The sequence below is a fragment of the Ahaetulla prasina genome, chromosome 11, assembly GCF_028640845.1.
Source record: "Ahaetulla prasina isolate Xishuangbanna chromosome 11, ASM2864084v1, whole genome shotgun sequence".
Lineage (NCBI taxonomy): Eukaryota > Metazoa > Chordata > Lepidosauria > Squamata > Colubridae > Ahaetulla > Ahaetulla prasina.
The window spans coordinates 28,849,471-28,863,780 of record NC_080549.1 but is presented as its reverse complement, the minus strand read 5'-3'; the positions used below and the strand labels follow the sequence as shown (position 1 = coordinate 28,863,780).

The 14,310-nt window shown below is 42.1% G+C and overlaps 1 protein-coding gene across 4 annotated transcripts in view; it reads left to right on the top strand.

Moving 5' to 3' along the window:
* The window catches only part of LOC131204944 (rho GTPase-activating protein 20-like), an 88,136-nt gene that overhangs the window by 49,347 nt on the left and 24,479 nt on the right, over positions 1 to 14,310 (top strand). Inside the window, exons 3-8 of one of the 4 annotated variants that reach the window (XM_058196639.1) lie at positions 8,347 to 8,517; positions 8,893 to 9,042; positions 11,333 to 11,374; positions 11,824 to 11,908; positions 12,876 to 12,953; positions 13,874 to 13,940. In XM_058196639.1, the coding sequence (XP_058052622.1) occupies positions 8,347 to 8,517; positions 8,893 to 9,042; positions 11,333 to 11,374; positions 11,824 to 11,908; positions 12,876 to 12,953; positions 13,874 to 13,940 (593 nt within the window). The other 3 variants (XM_058196638.1, XM_058196640.1, XM_058196641.1) reach the window with 3 other exon arrangements.

Sequence of the window (14,310 nt, the reverse complement as noted above, 5' to 3'; positions counted from 1 at the left end):
AAAAGTAGAGAAATAGCTTTCTGACCCAAATTAGGGTATTCCCCCAATGTTGCATGCCAAAAAGCTGCCAGTGTCTTGTCACTCTTCTCAAATTTGACTTTCAGTGTTGAATCAGCAGACATATCAAGAAATTCGTCACGTTCTATTGCCGTGAAGTCCAGCTCTTCAGCCATGTCAGCCAGTTCGAAGGGTGATACAATCCATTCTAGTTTTTCTGTAGACAGCGATGGAAAATACTTATCAACTGCTTCTCTCAGCTGTTCCAAGTGATTAAGAATCAGATTTTTTACAGTTCCAAAGCCGTTATATCCTGCTTGTTGAAGAGAAGGGAAGTTTGACACATCGTCTCTCTGAACAGCCGACTTCCATGATTTCAGCTTTCTCTTTCTCTTCAGCTTTCTCTGAAAACCATCTTGTTAACTGATGTTACAATTCCCTCAAGTCTTCCTTGCATTGAGAGATTTAGTTCATTCAGCTTCATGAAAATGTCTGCCAAATATGACAGCTTCAAACACCAAGTATGATTTTCAAGCAGCTTTATGAATATATCATGTCTCTCCTCTCGGAAAAACGCTTCTAATTCTTCTTTGAGTTCAAGAACGCGGTTCAGTACACGACCTCTTGATAACCACCTTATGTCAGTATGCAAAATCAGTGAAATATGATTCGCACCCATTTCTTGACACATCTTTTGAAAAACTCTATTTTGCAGTGGCCTGGATTTGATTAAATTAACCATCTTGACAGCCTGGTTTAAAACCTCAGTTAACTCTTCTCCACACGTCTTGGCTACTAAAGCCTCTCTGTGTAGGAAGCAGTGAGTTGTAGTTATAGATGGATTTTCTTTCAATGCCCTGGTGATGAAGCCTTTGTACTTCCCTATCATCGACGGTGCACCATCAGTACATATGCCACAACAGTAATTCCATGAAAGACCATGTTCAGTGAGGTACAATTTACAGATGCAAAGATATCCTCTCCAGTAGTTGTAGTCTGTAACTCTTTGCAAAACATAAACTGTTCCACAATATCCTTGTCAATGAATTTGCAAAACCCAAGCAGTTGGCATTTTCCAGCTATGTCAGTACTCTCATCTACCTGCAATGCGAATTTTCTTTTCGATTTTATCTGCTTCACAACTTCTTCATTAATATCTGTTGACATTTCAGATATCCTACGGCTGATTGTGTTGTTGGAAAGAGGTACTTTCGAAATCTGTTCCTGGGCTTCTTTGCCAAGCATTGTTTCTACAATTATGTTGCATGCAGGGCCAATGATTTCTTCACCAGTTGTATGAGGCTTCATTTTCTTTGCTATCAGCTCTGCTACTCTGAAGGAAGTTTCAAGAGCAGTGTCAGCTACTGTTACCTTCTTGACCATTTTAGTAGCCGCCTTACTTTGCCCTTCTAACATACGAAAAAAATATGCTATGTCCTTCTGTGACACAAAAGGGTGTTTGCTATTGAGGTGCCGCTTGAGCTTACTAGGTACCATGGCCTCATTGCTGAGTGTAGCTCCACAAACTAAACACACAGGACACGGATTATCTTCATCATTGGTTGAAGTAAAACCATATGCTAAATAGGCATCAATATATGTCCTTTTCTTCGAGAGAGATGCGTGTTTCCCCTTTTCGCAATTTGATTCAGATGGAGCAGGAACACCTTCAGTGTTTGACTTCGAAGCAGTACCAATACTGGAAGCCACCATTTGGTCTGGAGATTCATCTGCCTGTACTTTTCGCCTCACTACGAACTTATCCATCCTTCTAAAAAATAAAAAAATAAAATAAAAAACCTATAAAAACCCCATTAAAATATGTTAAAACCTTTTATCTTAGGCTAGTCCTGCACGCTGAAACAATAGTTTCAGTGGATAACTGCTGAGCAAAACCCCCAAAGACAAAACTACCCTGTTCCAAAGCAAATAAACCGAGTGAGAGTGAGTCACAAACCAAGTGCAGAGCCCAGTTCCCTTCAGCAAAATAAGAGAAGCGCTTTATGAGCTAGTAGCGGTTCACATTAAGCTTAAATCTATTGTGTGCTCGTGTACCTGCACGTTTTAAAATACCTGCACGTTTTAAAACTTTGAGAGATAAACTTCAGCATTTAAAAATCCCTAATTAATCAGTTTTCTTCAAATTCCTTTCTGTAAGCTTGTAGCCATTAAGCTGCTGTTACCCTCTTATTTTGGAATAGTGAAGTTGGCTGCTTCAATTTGTTTTTGTTTTTAAAGTGCCATGTGGAATTACACTGGTGAGAAGTATGAATGAGAATGCTGATGGATCAATCAAACCGCACTGCTTTCTTTTGTATAAGCAATGGTAAGTAAAGCATAGAAAATATAATAGATGATAAGCAAAGGAGAGTTAAGTGAAAAGAAAAAGAAGTCTCACTAAATCTAGTCTACACGAACACTGTTCACTAACCTTATAGTAACTTTTTATTCATTCAACCCCTGCCTTGTTTCCACTTCAATCATACTATTTCATACATTGTTCTGTAAACCTGTCATTACAGAGCTCCTTATACATACATTTATGCGTAAATACATTAAAACAAGTAAGAATTAAAGAGAATACAGAATAAAAAACAATATCTGTAAATTAGGATAACTTTCCTTGGCACTCTCTAAGCTTGATTATTTGCTTGAAGAAATTTCATTACCTGGCTAGGTAACATATCTATGCTAGTCATGGTGGCTTTGATGCCTTTTTATATACAATAACTTGCCCTACCAATGTTGGTGGATATGTGGTTTTCTCCTTAATATTTCTTTGAATATTTCTCCTTAATATTTCTATTGTTTTCTGCTTGGTTGTTTGGTGTTAATCCCTGCTTATCTGTGTGCTGACAGCTAGAGAAGATGTGATCTTTTTGTTTCCTTAGTTTTTTTAATTGTCTCTTTTGCATGTAAATGTGTGGCCATCCTACACCAAGCTAAATCCGAAAACTAGGGAATTCTTGGAAGCTTTGCATTCAAACAAATCAGCCATCAGTAGACAAATAAACTGCATTTAAACAATTGCACATTCAAATCATTTTGGACTACTGAACTTTTCTTGGCAGCTGTTTTCAGAAGTAACTTGGCAATTCTACTTCTTTTCTAATTCTAATTCTACCTCTTCTAGGGACAAGAGAAGTGACTGGCCAAGGTCACCAATTTGGCTTTGTGCCCAAGGCAGGACTAGAATTAAACGTCTCTTGGTTTCTAGTTGATGACTTAATAATCATACCAAACTGGCTTCACGTAGATGCTTTCACATTACAGCATAAACTCATTAGTTTTAAACCTTTTGCCTTTCTTTCCCTGCCCCCCCAACGCAACCCCCACCAATCTGCCTTCAATCTCAAGAGTGCGTCAAAACAGAGATCTCAAGTCCATGTGGGCTGAATGCTGCTCAAACCAATGACTCCCCACCAGCAGGAATGAATGGGAGCCGAGTGAAAGGGTTTGTTTTAATTCTATAACTCGGCGGATCGCAAAGGCATGATAAAATCAGCTTGGTATTCCGAAAGTAATCACAGACACAAACTCTAGGAAAGGGGAAAAAAACACCCTTTCTTCCACAGTTCTGAAAAGGAACCGAAAAAAACTTCTTGCCATCCCCGATCCCCCAATAATCCCTCCAACCCCAGCCCCTTCCTCTCTCCTAAGGATTTAACGGCGACAAGCGCGAAAGGGGGAAATCGCGTCCACACTGCAGAACCGAGTCCTCTTTACCCTTCCTGCCTGCCTGCCTCCCAGCGGTCCCGAAGCTCCGAAGCTCCTCCCAGCGAAGTAGACGAGCGCAGGCCGGCGACTGAAGGCGTCCTCGGGAATGGAAAAGCGGCGAGCGAGAGAGCTTCCGAGAGAGGCTGGGTTGTTTTGTTTGCTCGGCGGATCAGCAAATCAGCAATCCCGGGAGGGCTTTCCAGGCTTTTCAACAGGTGGAGCCACCCTTTTGTGAAAAGGAGGTGACCGAGAACGAGAAATTTCCCCGAAATTTTGGCGGCACCCTCAAAAGATCTCACGGCACCCCTTAGTGCCGCGGCACACCGGTTGGGAACCACTGCCTTAAAACGACTGTTAGGAAAACCTTTTCCCAGGCAGCTTAAGTGAAAATGTTTTTTCTGGAGTCCATAAGGATAGACAAAATATGGAACAAAGTTATAATTTTGCTGAATGAAAATATAACCACCCAATTCTGTGGGCTAGAAATCTGGCAGAAGTCCTTGGTTGGGACAGCAGCGTAAACAAATAGTGGACAGTGACGTCCACGGCTCCCTGGCTGGACCTGCTTGAAGAGGAGCCAGCAGCTTCAACAATATGCCACCATTGGCTAAGTTAAATAAACTTATGAAATCACCAGGTTTGCCAATTGCCAATTGTGGTGTGGGTGTGTTGGCTGGAATTTTCCCTGGGTTGCTGGGGGGCAGGGGAGGGGGAATTCTGTAGTGAAGTTACAGCAGCGTTGATCTCAGCTGTCTATACACACACATACCAATTCACGTAGGGGACAGGTGGCTTCTGTGATGCTTTGAAAGCCTGCTGGGCCACTCTGGTCCTATGCTGCGAACTGGGAGGGTGCATTTCCAGCTCAGCTCCTAGTATTTCCATGGTAGGGTTTTAAAACAGGGCAGGTTTGTGAGCATCATAAATGAACAAGTCAATTAATAGAAACCAGCGTCGGTTAGTTAACAGATCATGCCATACAAAACATATTGCTTCCTTTCACAAAGTGACTAAACTAGTGGATCGAGGAGATGCTGTGGATATTATATATTTAGATCTCAGTAAGGCATGTGACAAAATATACTACAATGTATTTCTTGGTAAGATAGAAATCTGTCGGTTAGATAGCATCACAGCCAGATGAATCCGCAACTGGCCGACCAACCACACTCAGCAGGTCCTTCCTCAAGGGAACCACATCTACCTGGAGGGAAGTGAACAGTGGGGATCCCAAGGTTCTGCTTTGGGCCCAGGGCTCTTACATGTCTTCCTCAATGATCTGGATGAGACGATAGAAGGGAAGCTCATCAAATTTGCAGATGATACCAGGCTGGGGGGATTTGCTAACACTTTGGAAGACAGACTCCATATTTGAAGGATCTTGACAGACTTGTTGTTCAAGTACTGCTTTATACTGCATTAGTGAGGCCACACTTGAAATATTACATCCAATTCTGATCACCATGTAGAAAAAGTGCAGAGAAGAGCAACAAACATGATTAGGGGACTGACAGCTAAACTGTATGATGAATGGCTAAGGAAATTAGGTGTGCCCAACCTAATGAAGAGAATAAGGAGTGGTGACATGATAGCCATCTTCCCATATTTGAAAGGCTATTACAGAGAAGAGGGGTCAACCGATTCTCCAAAGCACAAGAGGGCAGGACAAGAAGTAATGGATAGAAGCTCATTAAAGAGAAATCCAACCTAGAACTAAGGAGAAATTTCTTAACGATGGAAGCAAATAATCAGTGAAACAGTTTGCCTCCTGAAGTTGTGGGTGTTCCATCACTACAGGTTTTCAAGGAAAGATTGGAAACCATTTGTCCAGGATGGCATAAGGGCTCCCGCCTTGGGCAGGTGGTTGGACTAGAAGACCTCCAAGGTCCCTTCCAACCCTATGATTCTACAATTCTAAGAGAACTCTCTTTCCCATAGACAGGAAAGTTTGCCTCGTTCTGTTTCCCAGTAATAGAGCTTAAGGCAACTGTTATTTTTTCCAGCCCAATTACAGCTTGAAATTATAGGGTATAACCAGGGAACTTTTACACACTTCGTGGTCTGTAGAAGTGAAGACAAATCCTGTAGTTGCACATGAAGGACTGTGGAAGGCAATGCGAAAACTTTTTTGTCTCCACAGTTACTACTTGGGATGCATATTTTGCATTCCTGCAATCTTGCAAACCTCTCAAGACAGCAACCAGCTTTCACTGTCAGCATGTGCCGTCTATTTCAGATGTTACCCCAGCAGTGAGCCATTATGGGGAACTTAGAACCAATCCAAAGTGAAGATAACAGTAACACCAATAGCATAAAAATTTTCACAGGATTGCACCTTAATGTTAATTATGCAGTTTGAATGATTAACATATCAGACAGGGCTGACTCAGTAGAATCATCAAGCAATAAAAATCAGCAAATTTGGCAAAGAGAAAAGCTGAAATTCTCCCTCTATGTGCCTGATTGTCCATTCACACTTATTTGTGACATTTCTTTGCTAGCTTAATCTTGGATCCCTGGAGGGTTTCTTGGTTTCTTTGAGCTTGGCACAAAGACCACTCAGGCACTGCTGCCTTTTGCCTTTCAACTCTACCCGCCCAATTCATTTTCTGTTTTAAGGCAGAATGACCATCACATCACACAGAGATTTCCCTTCTAGCCACAAAAAGATGATGGATAAATAAAGAACATACAGTTATCATAGCTGTTTCCCAAAATGCCCTCATAAATAATCTTTCCTGACAGTATTTTACTGAAATAAATATTGCTTTAAGCCAAGTTAAAGGCTCAGCTGATGTTCATTTAGAACCAAACAATCTTTTAGAAGCGCTTTTCATTCCACGCTTGGCATCCCTGGTTTGGGGAAACAGCTTGCACAGCTTTCAGGCAACTTCATGAAGTTCTTGAATTGCCAATTATGGAAAAAAAAAGATGTTTTGCTTTCAGGCTTGCCCCTAATTTCTCAAGCAGGAGACCCAAATCCTTGGCGTTATTTGGAGGCCCTTCAAAGGCTCCAGGAAGCAAAAGGCAAGTGGTGGAGCCCCGTGCTTGGTCACTTTAGGCTTCCCTTCACCCCTTCAGGGCAGGCCAAGCCAAGAAACAGGCCCAGTGAGGATCCTCTCTCTTGTTGTGGGGCATTACAGCACAATCCTCACTGCTTATCTACCCCATCTGACCTTAATCAAAATCCAGATGGGGTTCCTTTGAGGCTCTTTCTCATACGCTCCTCTTTCGGAGGACTGCAAGCTCATTCTTTCGCTGTCCTCAAGGTTGTCACTCCTTGCAATAGGTTCTCCTCCCATGTGCACACATTCACACATTTAAAAAAATCCCAGGGGGAAAACAGTGATGGCGGCAGCTCTGCCCAGCCCTCCCTGTTCAGCTGCCTGAGTTCTCTAGCCGAGATGTGTTGGCTGAAGACTTCTCAGGGTTGATATTTGGTATAACTGGGGGCCCATCCTGGCAAAAGCAGAACTGCAATATTTGCCTCCAAACTTCCATACTGAAGTAGAGAACTGCGGTGGGATGGTGGCCTGCCCCTCCGGCACTGTCCTTTGGCCTCCTCTCCCCTGATCTGGCCATGCCCATCAGCTTCATGGGGTCAAACAGAGTCAGATCTTAGCTGTGGAACTTGATGGAGATTTGACCGAGAGGGAAGGGAGAGACAAGAAGGGGTCAGGAAGGATCAAACAGATTCAGGCAGTTATATTTCATGCCACGTATGTACAATATGATGCTTCAACCTCCATAATTCCCAACCAACGAGGCAAATTGGGTCAATCTAAAGATTCCGTGGAAATAGCTCTGATTTGTGGGGGACAGAAAGAGGGAAAGAGGAAAAGAAAACGATGGGAGTCTCACCTGCCATTATCTGGCAGCAAAATACCAAATGAAAGCAATGCATTTTTCTAGAGACTGAGGACAAATGAAGTAACAGCTGTATTAAATGTTCAATAATTTGAACATAATATTTCAGTTTAATTTTTTTAAAGAAATGTATATTTTAAAAATCTCTCTCCAAATTGTTATATACACTGAAGCTCTTTGCCCTGTGAAAATATGTAATTGCTGGCATCATAAAGATTACAACCTGTGTTCCAGAAGGAGAACTTTGATTTTCATGTTTAATCTGCACACGCATGCACACACATGTGTCACTGAGTTGGGTAGCCATAGCAATCTGAATTAGTAGAAATAAGTAAAGGAATAAATAGTGGACAATATCTAATGGACAATATCTAATTATCTATCCAGAGGAAGCCAAGAGGTTGTTATGCACATCATGACACATATGATGCCACTTCCCACTCTAGAGCCCCCCCCGCCAATAACTCCCCCTACAACAAGAGGAGAAACTGGCAAATGAATTTAAGAATAGCGAAGGGCAGGTTTGGAGGAAGAATAAAAAAATCTACTTGCTTCAATGGGGCTTCATCAGGCAATTGAAGTCAAGGGAAGGCTCTTCTTGAAAATAATAATACTTGCTGAAGATAAAACTGGACTGTAGTATAAATTAATCTTCTTCAGGGATTGCTTAAAGCAGAATGATTAAAATGTACTTTCCTGAATGGTGACAGTAGTAAGCCCAGTATTAATATCATCCCAATTCATGTCCTGCTCTCTTTCCAGCAGGGAAATTATTTTGTCATCCTCACACGGAGATAATGGATTACCAGCTGGAGCTTTCAGCAACCCAAATTCCATCTTCATCTTGGACGAGCGGGTCCAGCTTTCTCTGGGCTTGCAAACCCAAGAGAGGCATTTGTTCCTCTTCAGCAACATGCTAATTGTTGCCAAATCCAAGTAAGTGTGAGTGTCTGTTGGATTCACCAGCTAATTCTCTTTGCTATTATCAAATGCTGGGTTCATACAACATATGAGTACCAAAACAAACCCACCACGTTAAGCCTTGGTGTGAGGCTGAGCCCTGCTTTCTGATTTGTAACCATGAGTTAAGGCGAATGAAGCCAATTAGGATTTATTTCAGAAAGCAAATCATGGCACGGGACTTGAGTGTGTGAGCTGCTTAACGAGCATGTCACTTTAGGTGAGAGAGTGTGTCCGTGACTCTGTTGAAGAGTTCTTGGTTGTCTGCAGAAGGAGACAGATCAGGTACACTAGCTGTGATCTCTGAGTTCTGTGAATATGCTGAAGAGAAATCTCTGGCTTGTCATACAGGTCCTCTTCTAGCTTGAAACTGAAGAAAAAAGTCCATCTGAGTGAAGTATGGACCGGATCCTGCCTTAGTGAAGTGTCAGAGAAGAAAATTAGCCCAGACACATCTTTTGTGATTGGCTGGCCAACTGTAAATTATGTCGTCACTTTCAGGTAAGGTCCATATACCCATCTCTTTGAAGGGACCACCGTGGCAAGAGATGAACTCAACCAGTCTGCTCTGCCCTCATCAACAAGTGGTGCCTTCCTGCTTATGACAAGGGCAAAGTTGCAACTGAGGAGATGGGGAGAAAAGGGGGGATTCCATACACACAATCCTCACCCAAACAACTCCAATTCCTATACACCAGATACACCTGCTTAGCTTTGTAGGAAACAGAAGCAGTTTCAAGGGTAACTGAGAAAAATAGCTGTGGGTAGAATTCATGGCATCTTCTTCTGACAGCCACCTCAACACTGGTACCCTCCAAACTGCTCGCCTCGTCCTATTGGCAAAGAAGAAAGGTCCAACACCCCTGGAGAGCACAACGCTGGGGATAACAGAGGCTGCCCTTTTCCTAGGGTTGTTTGTGCTGCCTTAAGAGGCAGAATGAGAAGATGATTGATGGTCTCTGCAGATCTTTCCTTAAACTCCTAACTCCTCAGATCCCCGGACAACACAGAGATTTTTCATTTGTGCCTTCTGTCCAAGGAATCAAGAAGACCATAGATTATTTATCACATATATTTCCTACTGTTTCACAAACAAGTTGCAACTAATCAATCAGGAATCGGGACAGTAAACAAAAACTACTAAAAGCCCTGATTATGATTATAGCTATAAAATTGTGATACACTGATACTTGGATAAAACGACCATATCATGTGTTTTATCTTCCTTTAAAATCTGTCGGATGTTTTATCACACCAGAATTTTCCAAATCCAATTTTTCATCTATATTTTTATTGAAGATTCTGGCAGATCCCGTGTCTTCAGCCAGTAAATTGTGTTTATCCAACCCAAATCAATGGCATCAATGCAGAAGGAATTTGCGCATTAATTCAGCGGTGTGAGAGTCTCCCCATGAACAGACAGAGGGAAGGCCTGAGCTGAGACTCCCACTTCAGAGCCTGCAAAAGAGGCTTCCTACATTCAGCTGCACCCGGCGGGGTGTCGCACTGGCCCTTGGCAGCCAAGAACGCCACAGACAGGAGTTCCAGGCCTGCAGTCTTGCAAGTGCTGAGCTGGCAGGACCTCTGTACCCAAACCTTCAGGCTCTGGTTTTGCAGCATCTGTTTATGCGCAGCTTGAAACGGACACCGTTTCCCCCACGTCACTGAAGTTGCCTGCCAGGCTTCTAGGAATTGTGCAACAGAGGAAAAGGGGGAGGGGAGTAAAAGCTAAAGCCTGAATGCAACTCTGCGTTGGAGCAGAGCTTTCCCAAACTTCCCAGACGCAGGCCAGGAAACCCGGCTCAGCCAAACCGTGTGCAGGGATGGACGTTCACAGGAGATAAAGTGATAATCACTAGTCCTCGACTTATGACCACAATGGAGCCCCAAATTTATGTTGCTAAGTGAGACATTTGTTAAGTGAGTTTTGCCCCATTTTACAACCTTTCTTGCCACAGATGTTAAGCCAATCATTGCAGTTGTTCAGTTAATAACACGGTTGTTAAGTGAATCTGGCTTCCCCATTGACTTTGCTTGTCAGAAGGTTGCAAAAGGGGATCACGTGACCCCAGGACAGTGTGACCACCAGAAATATGAGTCACATGACGATGGGGATGCTGCAATGGTCTTAAATTTGAAAAATGGTCATATTACTTTTTTTGGTGCTGTTTAACTTCCAATGGTCACTAAATGAACTGTTGTAAGTGGAGGACTACCTGTAGAACAGCCCTGAATAGGATGCGAGCGAAGGAAGAGTTGTGGGTAATTAAGCATGAACGCCCACAGTTGATCATTTTTTCCTAGCTATATTTGATTGTGAAGGGACAACATATTGGTCAGTGCATATTAAATACAGAGATGCGTTCTATGTATCCTCTTACGATTGCAGTACATCTGTATGTCCACCCATATGCACAGACCATATTACACTCTCACCCTCTTTAAAACAATTTCAACATATTGTTCTTTATAATCCCTCTTTACAATCAGTTGATTCTCTCATGCAAAGTTCTTCCTTTTGCTCATCCTGTCTGTACATCAGCCTGGATGTTAACGACCAATGGCTGGTTAATTAAAAGGATCCGCCTTTCCCTGCTTGCTGAGGGGGAGCCTGTGCACCCACCCACCCAGGCCAGGAAAGACGTCGGATGCCTCAAGGGTTTCCTCCTTGGCAGAAGTGGAACCAAGAGCCGTATCATACCTAAGATTTGGGGGTTTGCAGATTAATATAGTAAAGTTGACAAAAGCTATGTGATGCCCTCCTGCTGCAATGTTTTTTCTTTATTTCCAGCTCTTCGGAAGTGAAGGAAAGATGGCTGTCCATGCTGCTCTGGTATGAGATGTCTTCTTCCTTCTTTTCTGCTCTGTGTTTGTTACTGCATCCTGATGGAGGGCAGGAAGGCCCTGTGCCAGTGAGCCAAGAATATGAGTTTAGAGGCAGGAGATTCCCATTTCAGCAGAGATGAAAGGATACCTAGATTGTGAAAATGGGGAAGGCCAGCTTCATTTTATGATATACTTGCTCCTTCCACCCCACCCAATAGTGGCTTTCACCATTTTAGTCCATTCTGGGCATTCATGAGGTGGGACATCACCTTGGGCCAATCCTCATCTTCATGTAATGGAATTCCAATGAAATCTCTGTGGGAGTTCCAAAATTCCTAGACAGAGGAATGGTAAGATTCCCCAGAGGATTTTAAATGGTCTTTTTCTACTCAAATTAATACAATTATTCTGTGCAGCACAACATTTCTGGACTCACCATCAATATTTGAATTACAGGCATATCTATGAAATGAAGCAGACTGAGTATGCCAAAAGTTTGCCTATGCAGATTTTGGTAACGGACAGGGAGAAAAGCTCTTCTGTGAGTAATAAAGAAATCGTTTTTGTTGTTGTTGTTGTTGTTGTTGTTGTTGTTGTTGTTGTTAAAAGCTGAAAAAAACTCTGCAATTTAAACTAATGAGCAAGGGGATCCAAGCCTCCAAAATAACATCAATAGGTGGAGAATTTCTTTTAGCCAAAATTCAATTGTCTTTCCATTATTAAAAAGAGTTAAACATATTTGAAAAATCAGGGAATTTAAATTCAATCCCTGCTTCCATGTCAAGAGTGATACTTTAGGATCACGGTAAATGCATTGGACTTTTTTGTTTATTTGTTTTTTTAAGAACTTGGGCAGAAGAAAAATGTTAATACCAAGTTTTTGTTAATGACATCTTCAAAATCATTCTACAACTGCAAGAAGAAATTGGATGCGGCCAAAGCTACAAGATCAGATTTTGCAAGCAGTCATGTTGTCTTCTGATGCTCCATGGAAACAAAAGTTGAACTTTGAAGAAGAGGATAAGAAGAGTACTGACATTTTTGAATGTTGATATTGGAGAAGACTCCTGGAAATATTGTGGATAGCCAAGAAATAGGTGCATGGATTATCTGACAAATCAAACCAGAATTCTCACTTGAGGCACAAATGTCCAGATTCAAATTATCCTGCACAGCTGCAAAGATCCAGCTCCCTAGAGAAAGCTTTGATGCTGGGAAAGATGGAAGAAAAGAGCAAAGAAGATCTGATATATTAATGGTTTCTGAAGTTTCCAGAGTGCAATCTAAAGCTATTTATTGCTATAACCAAGGGTTTCCTCAAAATAGGTATTGCTAATTTGCAAGTCCTTTGGAATTCAGAGTTGGAATATCATAATATGACAAATTAGTAATCTTACATGTTAAAGAATGTTGCTATAAATATGTTTCATATGATGGTATTAATTCATTCAAATATTCTTTTTCAGACAGGAGTAGGTATTATTAAGATGTATATTTGTTTTATTCAGAACACGGCATTAAGCATCTCCAACATGGAAACCGCTGACGATATTATCAAAAAGGCCACAGAACAGTTGGGGGTTCCTGTAAGTATAAGTGTAACATGCAGTCAAAAATGGTTCAGTGATCTTGGTGGGGAGGGGAACGGCTCCCGTTTTTCCTTGGAGAGAGACTACAGATCCAGCTGTCCAGTTGGGCTCCTACTTAGCCTATGAAGCAAGCCAGCAGAAGTAGAGAAAGTGTTGAAGTATTTTCATTAAAATCTGCTTTGCAAAATCCCTAAGCGCTGGATACTTCACAAAGAAACAGACGGTTGTCCTGCATAAATCGTAACATAATTTATTAAAGTAACTTGTGCACAAGCTATTATTCACAAGTATTGTCCTGTGTGGCCATCTTTGGCCTGGCCTGGCTGAGCTAATGGCTGGTCAAATGTTCTGTTTGAGGACAGCTGGGAAGTTCTTTTCTTGAGAGGGCCACTGTAAGGAAGTGTCTAGTCATGCAAACAGGTGACCTATTTGCATGTCGGAATGCCGTAGTGCCTCATGGGGATCTAGGCTGTATTACTTAGGAGCATAACTAAGTTGCACAGTCCATGAGATGATCTTCACCAGGCGGATCATGAATAGCTGCTGTCCCAAAAGCCTCTTCCAAATTGTCCTTTACACAGCTATGAGAAGACGGAGTTGCAAGCTATATTTATCGTTGTTTGGCTATACGAGTGTGTATATGTGTAAGTTTGTGTAAAATTAAAGAGTGATTCACTGACCCAGTTGTTTGGACTTGTATCTTCCCAACTGTTAGTCTTGCCCTCTCCTGCACTTTCCCTTTCCTTCCAAGGTCAGCACTTGGTTGCTTTACATGAGATTTATAATCCTGAGTTTCCTGATCCCCCCTCCCACCTTCCAGGCATGGCCTCTTATTCTTCTTTCTACTGTTTTGCATCCAATTGCTCTCCTCTTTCTACAACTTGATCTTCACTATTCTTCTATCTTTCCATTCATAGGGGAGACCAAGTGACTATCACCTCTGGGTAATCTCAGGAAGGGACAATCCTGCATACCCTCTGATTGGTAAGAACTCTTCCTTTCTTGAAGGGAGATGGGAGTGGGGAGAACATTTGCAGCTGCAGCTGGGATTGGTGGTTCACCTTAGCCGAGTGGGGTAGAAGATCTTTTCTGTGTTGTTCTAGCCAAAAAGCCTTCTTGTTAGTGCAATAAAATCACACACACACACTCTCACACAGTACTATAGACAAGGGGTAGAGAATATGTGTCCCTTCAGATGCTTTTGAACCACCTCCTGTGAATCAGTCCCAGCCAGCAGGCCAGAGAGATATGGTCCTGATGGTATAACAACACCTGGGGTATCTAGTGCAACTTTGAGCCTCATTTTGGATTGAAGCTAAGTGAGAAGAAGTCAAAAAGCTTTTCCTGTTGAAAT